A 16,697-nucleotide genomic window follows, 5' to 3' on the forward strand; every position below is an offset into this window, starting at 1 on the left:
AAGCCCCTTAACCTCTCAGCGCCCCTAGGCAACTCTCTAAGAGTGCAAATTAAAGTGCTGAGCACTTTGATAGAGGGAGTTCCCAATACCAACTAAAGTCACAGGCCCTGTTCCTATTCCTGTCACCGAAATTTTTCTGTCCATGCCCAGCCCAAGTTTTGTGGCATGAACTCCTGTAAGAATAACAGCAACCTTCCTAAACTTGGGCATCCATTCCTCCACAAGCCTTCTCTGATGACCGTCTTTGGCATTCCCTTGGTCTCTAGGAGCATGCTTCCCCCACTGGCTGATGTCTAGGGGCTCTGGCTGGGGTCTTCAAATCAAGAACTCATCTCAATTCTTTTTTATTAAGTCCAATAATCAACAAAAACAATCAAACAAACATACAAAACATTGGTAGAAACAAACAAACATACAAAAACAATCAAAGAAAATAATTTTGTTTTGCATCTCCTTCCAGGCCGGCCAGAAGTTTCTTTTTGGCACCTGTCTTAAGCTAAACAGCTTTTAAATACCGATACCAGACGATCCCAAAGACAAAATGGAGCTATAATTCTTCCCTTCTCTAAAGGCCCGTCTTTAGACCCAGGTTAGGGTGAGCACAGCCAAGAACCCACTGAGCCACCCTCTACTTCTAACATGTTTTCTGGCTCTTGGCATCTTCTACGTGCTAAGTTTCCTTTAACCCCTTTGTTACCATAAGTTACCCGCTCACCTACATGGTTCCACTTATTTCCTCACACTAAAATGCTACCTAATTGAATGTTCTCAAAAGTAATGTTTTAGTTTTGATGAATGGGTTCCCTCTTCTGCTTGAAGAAATACTTCATTCTGAAGACATTATTTTAGTTAAATACCTGTATTCTTCCTGATGGGCCTCATATGAACCTACACTCTTTTGATGGAAAGTGTATTACCAGAGAAAAGCAAATGAAGAAATTTTCTATTTCTCCATCCCATGTAGCAAAATGATAAGTGGACCATTTGTAAACAGATCTGACTTACATTTCCATTACTAAACAACCCTTCTGTGGAATATGAGCTGAAAAACCACAAATGAAGACCTTCTCATATTCATCGTGAGAAACATTTACAGGATTTCTCTCAGTACAGATTCTCTAATGTGTAATAAGGCTTCGCTGGGACTAACGGCTTTTTTCTGTCTAACATACATGTGAGAGTTCCTCTCCAGGATGGAGTCTCAAGATGTTGAGTAACCTGGTTCATGTGACAAAAGGCCCTTCCACAAACACTACATCTCAAGTTATATTTATGGGTGTCTTCCCCTGATAAAAACATCTGAGTTGACTAAAGGTTTTCCCACATTCACAGTAATAATACCATTTTCTCCTTCAGCATGAAATTCTCTGTTGCTGAGATAGGAGTCAGACTGAGGATAACTACCAACCTAAATGCCTACATTTTCAGCTCTTCAAAATCTTTAGGAGAATAATCTAGACACACATCAAGAACATTCTTGATCAAAGTAGGAGAAAGGAATAAGCAGGTTTTAGAAACTTCTACTCTACAGCAGACTACATCTTTACAATCACACCACTGACTGAAAGGTGCAGAGAATATTAAGATCTCCCTGTGCTGTTTGCTATCAAGGCGTCTCCCATGTATATATCAGAATCGTATGAGGATCCTTGGGAGACACAACAAAAAGGAACTCATTCAACAATTGCCAAACGAGGTGTTGCTGGAGGTGTTTGCCACCTCAGTCTCTTGGAATCCCTGGTTTTCTTTAAATCTCAGTTCAGATGCTACCTTTTACAGGAGGGATTTCTTGATCCCCTCTCCCCTGCCCCCAGCTTCTACCATTTCCACCCCCAAAACTGCCTGCTGTATCTGTATATCGTACCATACCCAATACACGTGTCCATATGCCCTTGTCTCTCCCAATAGGATGTAAACTCCTTGAGGGCAGGGGCTGTTGCATTTTTGTCTCTGTATCCTGAGCACCTAGCACAGTGCCTGGCATATAGTAGGCACTTAAATGCTTGCTGACCATGATGTTCACCTCAGAGTCCAAGGCAAGAGGGATTCCCAATAGATGGCGAAGTCCTCCAGATAGACGCTCCTGTTTGCAGGATGTGCTAACGATAAGCCCTGACACAGCGCAGGGCCTCCTAAATGAGACTCAATGATCCACACGGTGAATTTGGCATGTTGGCTACCTTTACCCTCCAGTATGACTTCTTCAATGCTGCTGACCAAGGCTTCCCTGCCGACTGAAGGCTTGCTAACATCATTTGCAATTACAGGGTTTTCCCTCTATTATGGATTCTCTTATGGTGCTTTAAGGCTGAGACCTGCTTGAAGGCTTTACCACATTCATTACATTTATACGGTTTCTCTCTGGTATGAATTCTCTGATGCTTTGTAAGGTAAATATTTTGGTTGAAGGCTTTTCCACACTCACTACATATAAAAGGTTTCTCTCCTGTATGAATTTTCTGATGATTGGTAAGGGTGCCCTTCTGACTGAAAGCCTTCCCACATTCCATACACATATAGGGTTTCTCTCCAGTGTGAGTTCTCTCATGGTGACTAAGGGCTGAGTATTGCCTGAAGTTCTTACCACACTTATTACATGTATAGGGTTTCTCGCCAGTATGGATTCTCTGATGCTGAGTTAGGTAAATGTTCTGGTTGAAGGCTTTTCCACACTCACCACATTTATAGGGTTTCTCTCCAGTATGAATTCTCAGATGTGTTGTAAGGCTGCCGCTATGACTGAAGGATTTTCCACATTCCATACATGTATAGGGTTTCTCTCCAGTATGAATTCTGAGGTGCTGAGTAACCTGGTTCATGTGGCGGAAAGCTTTCCCACAAACAGGACATTTGCAAGATTTCTCTCCAGTGTGAATTTTCTGATGTGCAGTAAGGCTTCCCCTATGACTAAATGATTTCCCACAATCAGCACATTTATAGGGTTTCTCTCCAGTATGAATCCTCTGATGCTGAGTAAGATAAATATTCTGGTTGAAGGATTTTCCACATTCGCTACATTTATAAGGTCTCTCTCCTGTATGACTTCTTTGATGTTTAGTAAGACTTGCCTGATAAGTGAAAGCTTGACCACAATCACTGCATTCATAGGGTTTCTCTCCAGTATGAATTCTCTGATGCTGAGTAAGGGTTCCACTGTGACTAAAAGCTTTTCCACATTCTGTACATATATATGGTTTCTCTCCAGTGTGCGTTCGCTCATGGTGAGCAAGGGCTGAATACTGCCTAAAAGCTTTACCGCATTCATTGCATGGATAAGGTTTTTCTCCAGTATGAATTCTCTGATGCTGAGTAAGGCTTCCACTGTGACTGAAGGCTTGCCCACATTCTTTGCATTCATAGGGCTTCTCTCCAGTATGAATTCTTTGATGTAAAGTAAGGGCTGAGCTGTCATTGAAAGATTTTCCACAATCCCCACAAATAAAGGGTTTCTCCCCCGTGTGAGTTCTCTGATGTCGAATAAGATACATGCTCTGTCTGAAGGCTTTTCCGCAGTCAGCACATTTATAAGGTTTCTCTGCAGTGTGAATTCTCTGATGGAGAAGAAGTGGTGAGCTGTCACTGAAGCACTTACCACACTGATTACACTTAAAGGGCTTCTCCCCAATATGAAGTGTCTTATGTCGAGTGAGGTGAATTTTTTGTCTGAAGGCTTTTCCACACTCACTACAATTATAGGGTTTCTCCCCAGTGTGAATTCTCTGGTGTAGAGCAAGGGACCAGCTGTCACTGAAGCTTTTAATGCAGTGATTACACTGATAAGGTTTCTCCCCACTATGAAGTGTCTTATGTCGAATCAGGTGCATTTTCTGTCTGAAGGCTTGTCCACAATCACTACATTTATAAGGTCTCTCTCCAGTGTGGATCCTCTGATGTTGAATGAGGTGCATACTTTGTCTGAATGCTATTCCACATTCACTACATTTAAAGGGTTTCTCTCCAGAAGGAATTCGAGCATGTTGAATAAAGTGCCTCCTTTGTGGGAAGCTTTGCCCTAACTCATCATAATCGTAAGATTTCTTTCCACCAGGTAGTCTATAATATCGAATAAGGTCTGAGTGATAGTTGAAAGCTTTGCTACATTCATTATACTTATAAGACTTCTTCCCAAAGGTAATTCTACTTCGCCTGACTAGCTCTGAATACTGTTTAAAGTTATTTCCACGTGTGTCATATCGATGGAGAGTTTTCTTAATAGGAACGTTCTCTTGTGCATCAGTGATTAGCATCATACTGAAACTTCTTCCAAATTGATTACATTCTTGATCATTCACTTCACTGGAAGTGTTATTGTCGGTGACTGTTAACTGCTTTAAATCTCTCTCATGGTTGCTGAGTTGTTTTTCAAACATACCATCATATTCCCAGATCTGTTCCAACTTTAAGTCCAAGGGAATATTCATCTGGAGGTTTTCTTGCAATGATTCTTCCATAAGAATGCCATCTTTTGAATCTATCTCCATGGACCCAGGACCCATGTCATTATCTGAAAAAAATTTAGATATTTAGACAGACAGGTAGACAAAATAAGATTTATAGATAAGTGTCCCTTGTCTATTACAATGAGAGAAAGGAAACTGAAAAGTAAACCCTCTCAGAAAAGATATTTTTCCTAGGATAATTACTCATTAAAAATATATTTATTAAGCACCCACAAAAAACACACTGTGCTAGGAACTAAGGATATAAAGACAAAAAAGAGAAACAGTTCGTGTCCTGTAATGTGAAAATCTGAAGATCTTCCCTGCCCCTTAATAGATCTAGGGGAGTTTATAAACTCTGCCCCCTGATAGGCTAAATGTAATCATGTGGAGCCTATGATGGAGGGAATTTGCTGAAGGGAAACAGAGCCCATAGAAATCTTCCCTACTGTGAAGATAAACTCTGCCCCCTAATAGGCTGAACATAAACACATTGAGCCTGTGATGGGAGGAGTTTGCTGAAGGGAAGCAGAGCCCGTTGGAAGCCGGAAGCCAGAGCCAGAGAGACAGTGGGAAAGAGAACAGGTTCAGGAAAGAGACAGAGAGGCTCATGAGTAGACACTAATCTAATATTGGTTGGTGGGAAAGCTAAAGGATGCTGTTGGGGCGGCAGAGTCAAGATGGTAGAGTAGAAGCAGGACCTCCAAGCGGCTCCGGCTTCCACCTTCCCCAATCAATGTAAAAAGGGGATTATGAACAGACTTTGGAGCTTCAGAACCCACAAAATGACACAGAGATGCTAACCTCCCACTGAGGACAGCCCGGCAGGCCTGCTGGAATCGGCCAGCACAGCGCTCTGAGAGCAGAGCCCAGGCCTGCCTGAGCCAGGGGTTTTAGCCCCAGGGTGGGTCTGACCAGCCACAGGCTGGAGGGACTCCAGATCAGCAGCAGCTATGGCCGTTTCCAGATTTATCAACACATAGTGTTGATAAGGACAAAGTGAGAGGTCAGTGCAGTCTGGACTTTAGGACCCGGTAAGTGGGAGTGTGTGGCTTTTGCCCCCGGGGCGAGAAGCTGCTGAGATGCCAACACAGCCAGCCAGTGCCATGCGGCAGCTTCAGCTCCTGGCCTGCAGAGTGTAGGGGGACCAAGAGACCAATCTAAGGGTTAATTGCTCTTGCTTTAACCTGCTTGGATCTGAATTGCAGTCTAGGGTGGAGGTCCTGGGGTGTGTGTCCAGCTTGCCAGAGCGTGTGGAGGCCTCAGAGAGGGCACTCATCTAATACCTCCAGCCGCTGAGAAAACCCCAGCGTTTGGGACGAAAGCTCCCCTGTCTGGTGGCAGAGTCCTACCGTGGCAAAAAGCCCAGGGCTCAAGTGACTGAGGGGCGACATGACCAGGCAAAGGAAACAAAGCAGACAGAAGATTCCAACATTAGACTCCTATTTTGGGGACAAAAAGGAGCAAAGCATGGAACAAGAGGAAGACAGTGAAGTCAGAACTCCTGTACCAAAAGCTTCAAAGGAAAATATGAGCTGGTTACAGGCCATAGAGGACCTTAAGAAGCAGATAAGAGAAGTGGAGGAAAAACTGGGAAGAGAAATGAGAATGATGCAAGAAAATTACAAAATGAGAGTCAACAGCCTCACTGAGGAAAATCACACCTCAAAAAACAGACTAACTCAAAAGGCAAAAGAGCTTCAAAAAGGCAATGAGGTGAAGAATGCCTTAAAAAGCCAAATTTGCCAGATGGAAAAAGAATCTCAAAAGCTCACTGAGGAGAATCATTGCTTCAGAATTAGATTGGAGCAAATGGAAGCTAATGACTTTATGAGAAATCAAGATGCTGTTAAACAGATCCAAACAAATGAAAGAATAGAAGGCAATGTGAAATATCTCATGGGAAAAACCACTGACCTGGAAAATAGATCCAGCAGAGATCATTTAAAAATTATTGGACTACCTGAAAGTCATGATCAAAGTAAGAACCTAGAAATCATCCTCCAGGAAATTCTCAAAGAAAACTGTCCTGATGTTTTAGAACCAGAGGGCAAAATGGAGGTTGAAAAAATCCACCAATCACCTCCTGAAAAAGATCCCAAAAAGAAACCTCCTAGGAATATTATAGCCAGGTTCCAGAATTCCCAGATTGAGAAGAGAATATTACAAGCAGCCAGGAAGAAACAATTTGAATATTGTGGAAACACAGTCAGGATAACCCAGGATCTGGCAGTTTCTACACTGAGGGATCAAAGGGCTTAGAATATAATATTCCGGAGGTCAAAGGTGCTGGGTAATCCCAGAATCATGAAACCAAGAATCACCTACCAGCAAAACTGCGTATCATGTTTCAGGGGAAAATATGGTCATTCAGTGGAATAGAGGACTTTCAAGCATTCTTGCTGAAAAAACCAGAGTTGAATAGAAAATTTGACATTCAGATACAAGAAGCAAGAGAAGCATGAGAAGGTAAACAGGGAAAAGAAATCATAAGGAACTTATCAAAGTTGAACTATTAACATTCCTATATGGAAAAACAATAATTATAACTGATGAAACTTTTCTCAGTACGAAAATAGTTGAAGAGAATAGAAATATATATATATGAGGGTATATGGGCATATGAATACATATGTGAATGTGTGTATATATGTTTACAGGTACAGATAGATTTAGGGCACAGGACCAATTTAATAGGAAGGGATGATACTTAAAAGGTGAAATTAGGAGGTGAGAGAGGAATATAATGAGAGGATATGGGGAGAGACAGAATGGGGCAAACTATCTCATATAGAAGAGGAAAGGGAAAATGGCTACAATGGAGGGGAAGAATAGGAAGGCAAAAGGGAATGGGTCAACCTTATTCTCATTGAATTTGGCTTGGGGAGGGAATGAAATACACACTAAATAGGATATCTCACCCTAAAGGAGAGTAGGGGGGAAGAGGATGAGAGGGGGGATGATGAAAGGGAGGGCAGGCTGGGGGGAAGGGAAGTTGGAAATACCTGCTTTTGAAAAGGGACAGGATCAAAGTAGAGAATAAAATAAATGGGAGGTGGGATAGGAGGGAGGGAAATATAGTCAGTCTTCCACAATTCATATGCTATGGAAATGTTTTGCATAGCTACACATGTACAACCTATATTGAATTGCTTATCTTCCCAGTAAGGGTGGGTAACAAGGGAGGAAGGGAATGAATCTGGAATTCAAAGTTTTAAAATCAAGTGTTTAATATATATATACACATACACACACACTATTATTAATACTATTTTATATGTAATTGGGAAATAAGATATACAGGCACTGGGGCATAGAGTTCCACCATGTCCTACTGGAAAAGTCGAAAGGGGTATGGGAGAAGATATGGGAGAGAGCAGATTGGAGGAGGAAATATCCTGTGGGACTGCTATTTTGGGGCAGTGGGCAGGGGAAAAATGGGGAGAAAATTTGTAACTCAAAATCTGGCAGAAATGAATGATGTAAATCAGAAGTTAATAAAGCTTTTGAAAAAAAACAAAGTATTCTGTTGCTCTCAGTGTTACTATGGCTTCTTAGTGTCTTTGGTACCATGATGGAATCGGCTTACTGACTTTGGGATTCAGTTGTCTGGTGTCTAAAGGCTTAAATTCTGTCCTTTACCTGGAGAATTTGTCCTATTTTGTGATCAATTGTCACATGAGAGTCACAGTCTTTATCGTGATTGTGAGTGCTGTAAATATTGCATTGGCGCTACACTACACGTCCTCAACAGCATATGTAGTAGAGGATATATACTATGGTGGGAGAGGAAAAAAAGAAATACAAGGTCCTTTAAGGAGATAAGCAAAACTAACTCCTGGAGAGATCAAGCAAGGTTCATGGAAGAGGTTCTTCTTGGGCTGATCCCTGAAGGAAAAGAAGGAATGTGAGAGGTGAAGAGAGTGAAGGAGTGTGTTTCAAGCTTGGGGCGTGGCGTAGGCAAAGGCAGAGGTGGGGGATAAAAGAGAAGACAGAACAATATAGATTGTATGAAAATCAGTAACATAAAATAAGGCTGGAGAGTTAAGCTGAAGCCAACCTTTAGAAAATGTTAAAGGCAAGGCTAAGGAATTTGTATTTTATCTAAACCCTTAAGGCAACAGGAAGTCACTGAAGTTCTCTGAGTAAGGCAATGACAGGGTCAGACCTACACCATACTTAAGACATTCCTGGTAACTGTGCAATAGGTGGCCTAGAGGGTGGGATGACTGAAAGGGTAATGAAGACTGTTACTGCAGTGACCATGGAGGACCTTACTCAGTATGAACAGAGGCATACTCAAGAGAAACCCATGGCACATAATCAGGCAGGAAAGACTTAAGCAAAGGCACATGCCCTACTCAGTTCCACAATGCTAGCAAATCTTCAGGCACCCAGGAAGCATGACTTAGAACAAAAGGTGGTATGATAGTGGGAAAGTGTCTGGACTTGGATCCAGACGGCCTAGGCTGAAAAGCATCTCTTACTACCCATGTAACCCTGAATAGGTCAATTAGCCGCTCTGGGCCTGAGTTTCTTTCTCTGTAAAATGAAGGGAGAGACTAGATAGTCTTTAAGATACTTCCGGTTCTAAGTCTATGGTTCTATGGCCCAGAGTTAGGATGTATTGCTGAAGGGGAATTTCAAATATCCAGATATCTGCCAATATCAAAAGCAGAGCAAATGATTTCTTGATCTGATAATTTCATTCTTAGAAAGGTAGAGGAACTAATTAACAAGGCAAACTTCTATTCAGGATCTGATTCTCACCAAGAGGGAAGAACTGGTTACTACAGTGGAAATGATGAGAATTTTGGGGAAAAGGGACAACTTCCTCTTAGGTTTTGTGAGAGAGGCAGAAAGAACAGCAAGTACCCTAGACTTGGGGAAAATAAATTTCAAAGAGGTCAAAGGGAGGCTAGAGAGAATCCCATGGACTAAAATTCTTCAGGGAGATACCAAGAGAGATGGGAATCTCATGAGAATGAAATTCTAAAGATCAAAAGAAACACTCCTGATAAGAAAACACAGGAATTGTCAGAATAGAATGTGTATACACACAGGGAACTTTGTGTTTTCTAAAGTTATATTGTGGAAAAGAGGAAGCCCAGAAAAGGGACAGGACTACAGCTCAATAACTAATGACAGAGCAAAGAGAGAGCTGCTTAGTTATTATCTGCTTCCGTATTCTCTGTCAAGGAGAATCAATAACCTTTGGATGGAAAAGAGAAAACAAAAAATTGGCTAATATGGTGGGGATACAGTGAGGAAGCAGCCATCCTGTTCTGGATGACTACTCCACGGCTACCTGTGCTGCGGTGTCTCTGAAGAGGAAAGCTGTGGATCCTCCTTCAGGCAGCAAAGACACACAAGGTGGAGACAACACACTGCTAATTAAGAACTGCAGCATAAAACACAGATGATCAGAGCCGGACAAAAGCAGGTCACAGGAGAGGAAGACACCACATTTCCCTTGAACTCAAGGCATGTGGCCCTTAGGAACTCCATCCTGAGGTGCTAAATGAATGGGCCAATGGGACTGCTAAGCCATCGTCAGTGATGTCTGAAAGAGTGCAAGCAATGAGAGAGCACCCAAGGAACCTGACTTCAGGACTTGGGAAAATTCTAGAATGGATCATTAAAGGGAAGAGGAAACTGGAGAGCTTCAAGAACAGGTCACTCCGGACCAAATTCATGTCCTATTTTCTAACAGGGTTACTAAGCTCTGGCCAGCAGGGGAATTCCCCCGATTACAGCAAGGTCTCTGATAGAGCTATCTCATGCTATTCTTCTGTAGAAGGTGGAAAGAGAGGGATTAGATAAGAGTGCAATTAGAAGAGTTCAGGACTAGTTGGAGAGCTGGACTCCAACAGCAGACAGGAAGGGTTCAACGCCAAGCTGGCAGGAGGTCTCTAGAACACTTCGGGGACCTGTGTGAAGGGTCACCAGCACAATGCTTCAAGTACAGAGGCTGTAGCTAAGGGAAACAGACCATACCCCATCTGTTGTCAGGGTCCTGCTGTCTCCACCTTCATAGCAGCTGTTCCATCCCACCCCCGATGTACTCTCCAGTCCAGCCACACTGGCCTCCTGGCTGTTCCTCAGGCACGACCCACCCTCTCCCGACTCCGGGCATTTTCACTGACTGAATCCATGCCCCATCTTCATCTCCCTTCCTCTCTGGCTTCCTACAGATGCCAGCTAAAATCTCACTTTCTGTAAGCTTCTCCTCATCCCCCTTAATGCCAGCACCTTCCCTCTACTGATTATCTCGTTTGTCCTATAGCCTGTGCATGGTTGGTGGCATGCTGTCTCCCTAATTAGCCTGTAAGGGCAGGGGCTTTTACCTTTCTTTGTGTCCCCAGTGCTTGGCACATAGCAGGTGTCCAGCACTGTGCTAGAATGAAGGGTGGGAGTGGGAGGAGGAGGCACGAGGCCTCGCCAGCGGGCACAGAGAGTTCTGAAATCTTTCATCATCTTATAAAATGTTCTCCTGCTTCAGCTTTCTTTACTCTACATTTCCCACAGTGCTAGGCTATTGGGACCTGGGGTTAACTGTGGCCGGTATAACCCATGGTTCTAATCTCTCTCCCCTGGCATCTAAACAACCTGACCTGACCTGTTAGTGCCAGGATGTTCCTGGCCTCAGCACTGCTCCCCCAGTGCCACACTGTCCAGACCAACGTAGGCCCAGAAGCCTGGACAAGGCCTGGGGCACCAAGAAGACTGAGCCTGGGCCAAGCTTCCCTGTCTGTCACCTGCCAAGCAGTCTGGTTAGATCGGAGGGACTCATCACCACAGAGCTGGTCACACCAAGTACTAAGGCATGGAGGGCTTGCTGAGTGGACAGGAGTGTTCTGAGTATAAAGTCCCACATTTTTAAAAATATGTTGGATGCAGGGCCAGGGCACTGGGATTCATCTCCTCTGTCAGAAATGTGCTAGCTGTGTTGGGCAAGTCTCCTCACCTTTCAGAGCCTCTGCTCTTATCTATAAAATGGGGGTAGTAGGGCTGGGAACCATCTTCCAGGATGGCTGTGGGGAGAGGGAGAATGGAGAAGGAAACAAGTACTTAAGTACCTCCCTCCTTAAGTGCTGGCACTGTGCCAAGCACTTCACAGATATCTCATTTAATCCTTAAAACACTGCTGTGAGATGGGTACTATTATTATTCCCACTTCACAGCTGAGGAAACGGAGGCAGACATAAAGAGATTGCCGAGCATCACACAGCTACTAAATGTCAGAGAGAGTAAGAACCTTAGGCATTCAGAGAAAGCTCAGGTAATGAGCTGAAGGGTCAAGGAAGCTTTATGAAAGAGTTATAATACATGTGGGGTGTATAGGACTTGAGAATCAGAATCCATTAGTAAGCTCCCTGAGGTTTTCTGCCTCTCTGACTGACATAAATACCTAGTTGAATGATTTTCATCCATTCATTTATTCAAATCCCAGGGAGAGGGACAGAGGAGGATAAGCAGAGGACGTCCCAAGTCCTGGTGCAGTCTTAAGCTTCATTAGCTGAGGACTCTGCACCGGGACTTCTGGGACACGCTGGACATGCCATGACAGTTTAATACTGCACTAAAACTCTGCAGATACTCTGTAAGGTCAAGAAGCAGAGGGAGTGAAGAGCATCAAGACAAAGGCCTCCCATTATCTGGCGAGTCCTCCTGACTGCTACTACGTTCTAGGCAGAACCACCAACACGTGCCACTGCCCTCCCGGGACACTGCACCTCTCACCTCCATGCCTCAGCACAGGCTGCCCCCACACCAGGAACACCCACCCTTGTCACTTGTCTCTGGTTTCCTCCAAAGCTCAGCCCAGGCTCTCCCATCTGGGTGAGGCCTCTCCTGACCCCAAGCCTCCCTCCAAAAATTAGCTTGTCTTTATTTTGTATACACCTGCACATTCCCTCAACTGACAAAATGCAAAACACTTGAGGGCAAGGATTGCTTTGTCTGTTTCCCCAGTGCCTAGCACACAGTAGGCCTTAATAAATGCTTGGTGGACCAAAGGAAAAAAAAAGAATTCCCCTATAATACAGGCCAGGTGTGGTCTTTCAGCCTCTTCTGAAAGACTAGCAAGGGGGAGCCCAGCAGCTCCCAAGACAGCCCACTGCCCTCTGGACAGGGTGTTTCTTCCTGACTCGGAGCCTAAATCTGCCTCTTTGCAGCTTCTGCCCACAGACAGGCAGAACAAGGCCACTGTCTCCCACATGACAGCCCTTCAGACACGTATGGACACCCCTGCACATTCCCTCCAGTCTTCTCTTCTTCGGCTACACGTGCCCATCTCCTTCCCCAATCTTCATACGGCCCTTTGCCATCCAGCCCTCAGCTCTCAATGCCCTTTGTCAAACGGGGCACCAGAATGGAACACGATATTCCAGATGCTATCAGACTTGGGCAGAGCCCTGAGGGCCTTCCCCTCTCTCATCTCAGATACAACAAGCCCCTTTACTTTGCTGTTCAATTGTTCTTAGTCTTGTCTAACTCTTCCTTACCCCATTTGGGGTTTTCTTGGCAGAGCTATTAGAGGCGTTTGCCATTTCCATCTCCAGCTCATTTTACAGAGGGGGACCTAAAGTAAACCTAAATGAAGTGACTTGCCCAAGTTCACACAGCTAGTAAGTATCTGAAGCCAGAGGAGTTTTTCTGACTCCAGGCTCAGCACTCTGTGCACTATGGCGCCCCCTAGCCACTCCCTTTTTATTTCTTCTCTCAATGCAGAGTAAATGAACATGAGGTTTTTCTCATTCCCTCAAATCTCTTCCAGTTTCCGAACATTTCCTGTCAACCCCTTCTCGTCTTTAATCTATCCCTTTCTACAGCTCCGTTCCTCTATTGTGAAAAAACCAACCTGCCCGAGTCTTGCCCATCCTTAAAAACCCTCTCCTGGACCCTGTCCGCCCATCCTCAGAGCATCTCTCAAATTCAGCTCCTAGAAAGAGTTGTGCCTTCTCCACTCAGTGGCCAATACTCTCCCTAAAGCACTGGTCTGACCGAGTCACCCTCACCGCCCCTTCCTTCACTCTCCTCCTCTCCACATACTCGGACCCCGCTGGACCCCCTGCTGCTCCTCAGGCACCTCCTGACATTATGACACTACGTTTTCACTGGCCGTCCCCCCTGCCTCCAATGCTCTCCTTCCCTTCCTCATCCTCCTGTACCCCCAACGTCCCAGCCAAAATCCTATTTTCTGCAAGGATCCTCCTTATTCTGAACACCTCCCCGCTGCCACCCCCCCTTATCCTGTCTCCAGCTTGTTTGTACAGGGTCGATTGCATTCTCTCTCCCGTTACCTTCACCAATGTGAGCTCCTGGAAAGCAGGACTGGACTTTAGTCTTTTCTTTGCATCCCTGCATGTAGCACAAGGCCTGGCACACAGCAGGGGCTTAATAAATACACAGCACACTGCCCAGTCACCAAAATTCTCTTCCTGAGGCACGAGTCTGACCCTGACACTCTGCTCTTCCCCAATCTTCAGTGGCTCCCCACTTCCTCTAGGATAAAACAGACCCTCCTCAGTCCCGCATTTAGAGCACAATCCAATCCCATTTATCTTTCCAGATTTAGGTCCAGAGACCACTGAGTCCCACATTTAACATTATCTTTTCCTCCTCTATCTTCACAAGACTCACTCCCTAGTCCAGGGCCTCCTTCTCAAACTGCACAGCTCAGAACCCTTTTCTTTCTTTATGACGATAGTTAGCATTTATAAAATGCTTCAAAACCCTGTATTATATCTCATCTGATATTCACAACAATCCTGTGAGGTAGGTGATATTGTTTTCTCCATTTACAGATAAGGAATCCGAGGCAAAGAATGAAGTGACTAGCCCAGGGTCATACAGCTAGGCAGTGACTAGGGCAGCATTCGAACACGAGTCCTTCTGACCCCAATGATCTGTTTACTGAAGACCCCAGCTCCTTCCAGGTCACCTCCACCTAGAGGCCAGATTTCCCTGAAGGGTTAATGCTCCAAACTGCCTACAAGTGCCCTGCATTTGCTAATCTGATCTCCAGCTGAGGGTCCCCATCAAAATGCAAACTTCTTAGAGACAAATTATTTTCTTTGGTCTTTAAATGGGCAGCACACAGCACAGTGCCTCTCCAAAGTAGGCATCTAGTAAATGCCAGTAGATGTGAACTGAAGACAGGTGGCAGAACAAAGCCAGGCTTTCATCACTGGGTTTCTTTTTAAGATCAGATGTCTGTGTATTTAAAACAAATCGTATCAAGAAGGGAAAAGGAAAGGAAATCTTAAAGAGGGAAAGGATTAGGAGACTGGAGAAGGAGGAGGTAAGTACAGAGCATGGGTGAGGGAACAAAAGTCCCTGGGCTTCAGGACCTTGGGGAGGGACGACTGCTGGTCTTTATTCTCCCTCCCCTTTGCTTTCCTTGGCACACCTATGCATGTACAAACACAATTCTGAGAAGGGTCCATGGACCTGGTCAGACCGCCTGTCTGCCCAAGGGGGCCAGGCCACAGGCAGGTTAAGAGTCCCCCAGCTAGACTGTCACATTTTGCAGATGAACAGAGATGTCCAGGGAAGCCAAGTGACTTGCCCAAGATCACACTGCTATGAAATGAAGGAACCAGATTGAAAACAAGACTCCAGGGCTCCATGCCAGGGCTATCTCCCTCATACTATGGAACAGCTGTAGAAACAAGAAGATGCAACACTTCCTTTGGTTATCAGAGGGATGTTGGAGGGCAGAGAGGACCAAAAAGCAAAGGGCTGAGGTGAAGCAAAAGACAGTAGAAAGTGTGTGCCCCTAAGAAAGAAACAGCCAAGTCCTAGGGAGAGGCACCTCCAAAATCGAGTCCAAGAGGCCACAGACCCTCCCTTCTCCCCAGGCCCAGGACCGGCCTGTCTAACAGCTCCATGCTCTATCCCCGACCAGCCAGCTGGACAAGTGCTCAGTGAGGCACTCCTGCCTGGCTCCCCCTCACTCACCTGCACAGGAGCCTATCAGGCCTTCTCTCTCCAGCATGCATGGTGCTTCCCCTCGCTCCAACCTGGAGATCACCTCTGGTTTGATAACCTGAAGCTCTGCTCATGGGGAAAGAAATGGAAAAATGCTGGGGACTGAGAACTGTTGGAAACTCCCTCCCGGGGCCTTCCTCTTCATGTCAGCAAGGCCTGGGGCCCCAGAGGGACACTCTGTACTCTGCTCCCAGATGTTCCCAGACGGGTGGATGGCCTGCACAGGATGGGCTTAGGTTCAAAAGGACTTCACCTGTCAGCCTCCCTGCTAGCACACTGGGAGCCATGACAGATGATATGGACAGTGCTGCCTGTAGGCCAACCAACATGGCCAAGCCCCTTCAGGAGGAAGCGGAGCAGATTTCACACTATCTCTTGGCTTGAATGAAGTTATGCATCTCTCACTCCCAGCAAACCACGTCAAATTAGGCTAAAGACAGCAGGAACCCTAAGGCCTTTAAAGACAGTGAAAACACAAAGAAACCCCAATGGGCAGACTCCCCATCCCAGGAAAAAAAGGTCCTCACCCAAGGAGACGAGGTTCCTGTAGTTCTCCAGCATCACGTCCCTGTACAAGTCCCTCTGAGAAGGATCCAGCTGCCCCCACTCCCCCTGGGTGAAGTCCACGGAGACATCCTTGAAGGTCATTGGTTTCTGAAACAATGAGCACATTTCTGCTCACCCAGGGATCCAGGGCACACGGCCCTAGAAGGGAGGCAATGCTGGCAGGACATCCGAGGAGGGGCCCAGGAGGCTCAGAGCTGGCACCACTGCACACCCATCTCCACTGGTTTCTGGGAATGTGCCTCACACTGCTCACTCATCTGTGAGTGATCCAGGAGCAGGACCCCCCAGTCACCCCCATTCCCAGTCTTGGAGCTCTGCTGCACTCTTCCCCTTCCTCCCTGTCCTCTCCCCTCACATCCACATTGCTTAGGATCTCATCACCTGTCATTCACACTACCGCAGTCTCCTCTTCCAATTGCAGCCAAAACCATCTCCCTGAGGGAAGATCTCCCCCTCTCCAGTGGCATCCTCCTACCTCAAGAATAAAATGCCAACTACTCGGTCTGACATCGAGGCCCTCAGTGACCCAGCTCCAGAAATGTCCTATCACTCTCCTCAGCACACCCTGTGTTCCTGCCAAGCCATCCTCCCAGGGGCTCCCCAAACCAGCATTCCATCTTGGGCTGCGGGCCTCCATGCACTCCATCTCCTGGCTAGGGGACGCCCATTTTCGCCTCACCTCCACCTCGGGCCTCC

General features: G+C 45.7%; 1 protein-coding gene across 1 annotated transcript in view; it reads right to left on the bottom strand.

Moving 5' to 3' along the window:
• Positions 1-328: 328 nt before the first annotated feature.
• The window catches only part of LOC138171691 (zinc finger protein 420-like), a 23,420-nt gene continuing 7,051 nt past the window's right edge, over positions 329-16,697 (bottom strand). The window contains exons 4-6 of the mRNA XM_069101328.1: positions 15,962-16,088; positions 15,405-15,500; positions 329-4,504 (exon numbers count right to left, since the gene is read on the bottom strand). Of these exons, the coding sequence (XP_068957429.1) occupies positions 2,262-4,504; positions 15,405-15,500; positions 15,962-16,088 (2,466 nt within the window). The 3' untranslated portion in view covers positions 329-2,261. The remainder of the gene's footprint in view (positions 4,505-15,404; positions 15,501-15,961; positions 16,089-16,697) is intronic.

This window comes from Petaurus breviceps, unplaced genomic scaffold (assembly GCF_028583685.1).
Source record: "Petaurus breviceps papuanus isolate PSGF00001 unplaced genomic scaffold, PetGlider_PUasm1.0 456, whole genome shotgun sequence".
In the NCBI taxonomy this organism is placed as follows: domain Eukaryota; kingdom Metazoa; phylum Chordata; class Mammalia; order Diprotodontia; family Petauridae; genus Petaurus; species Petaurus breviceps.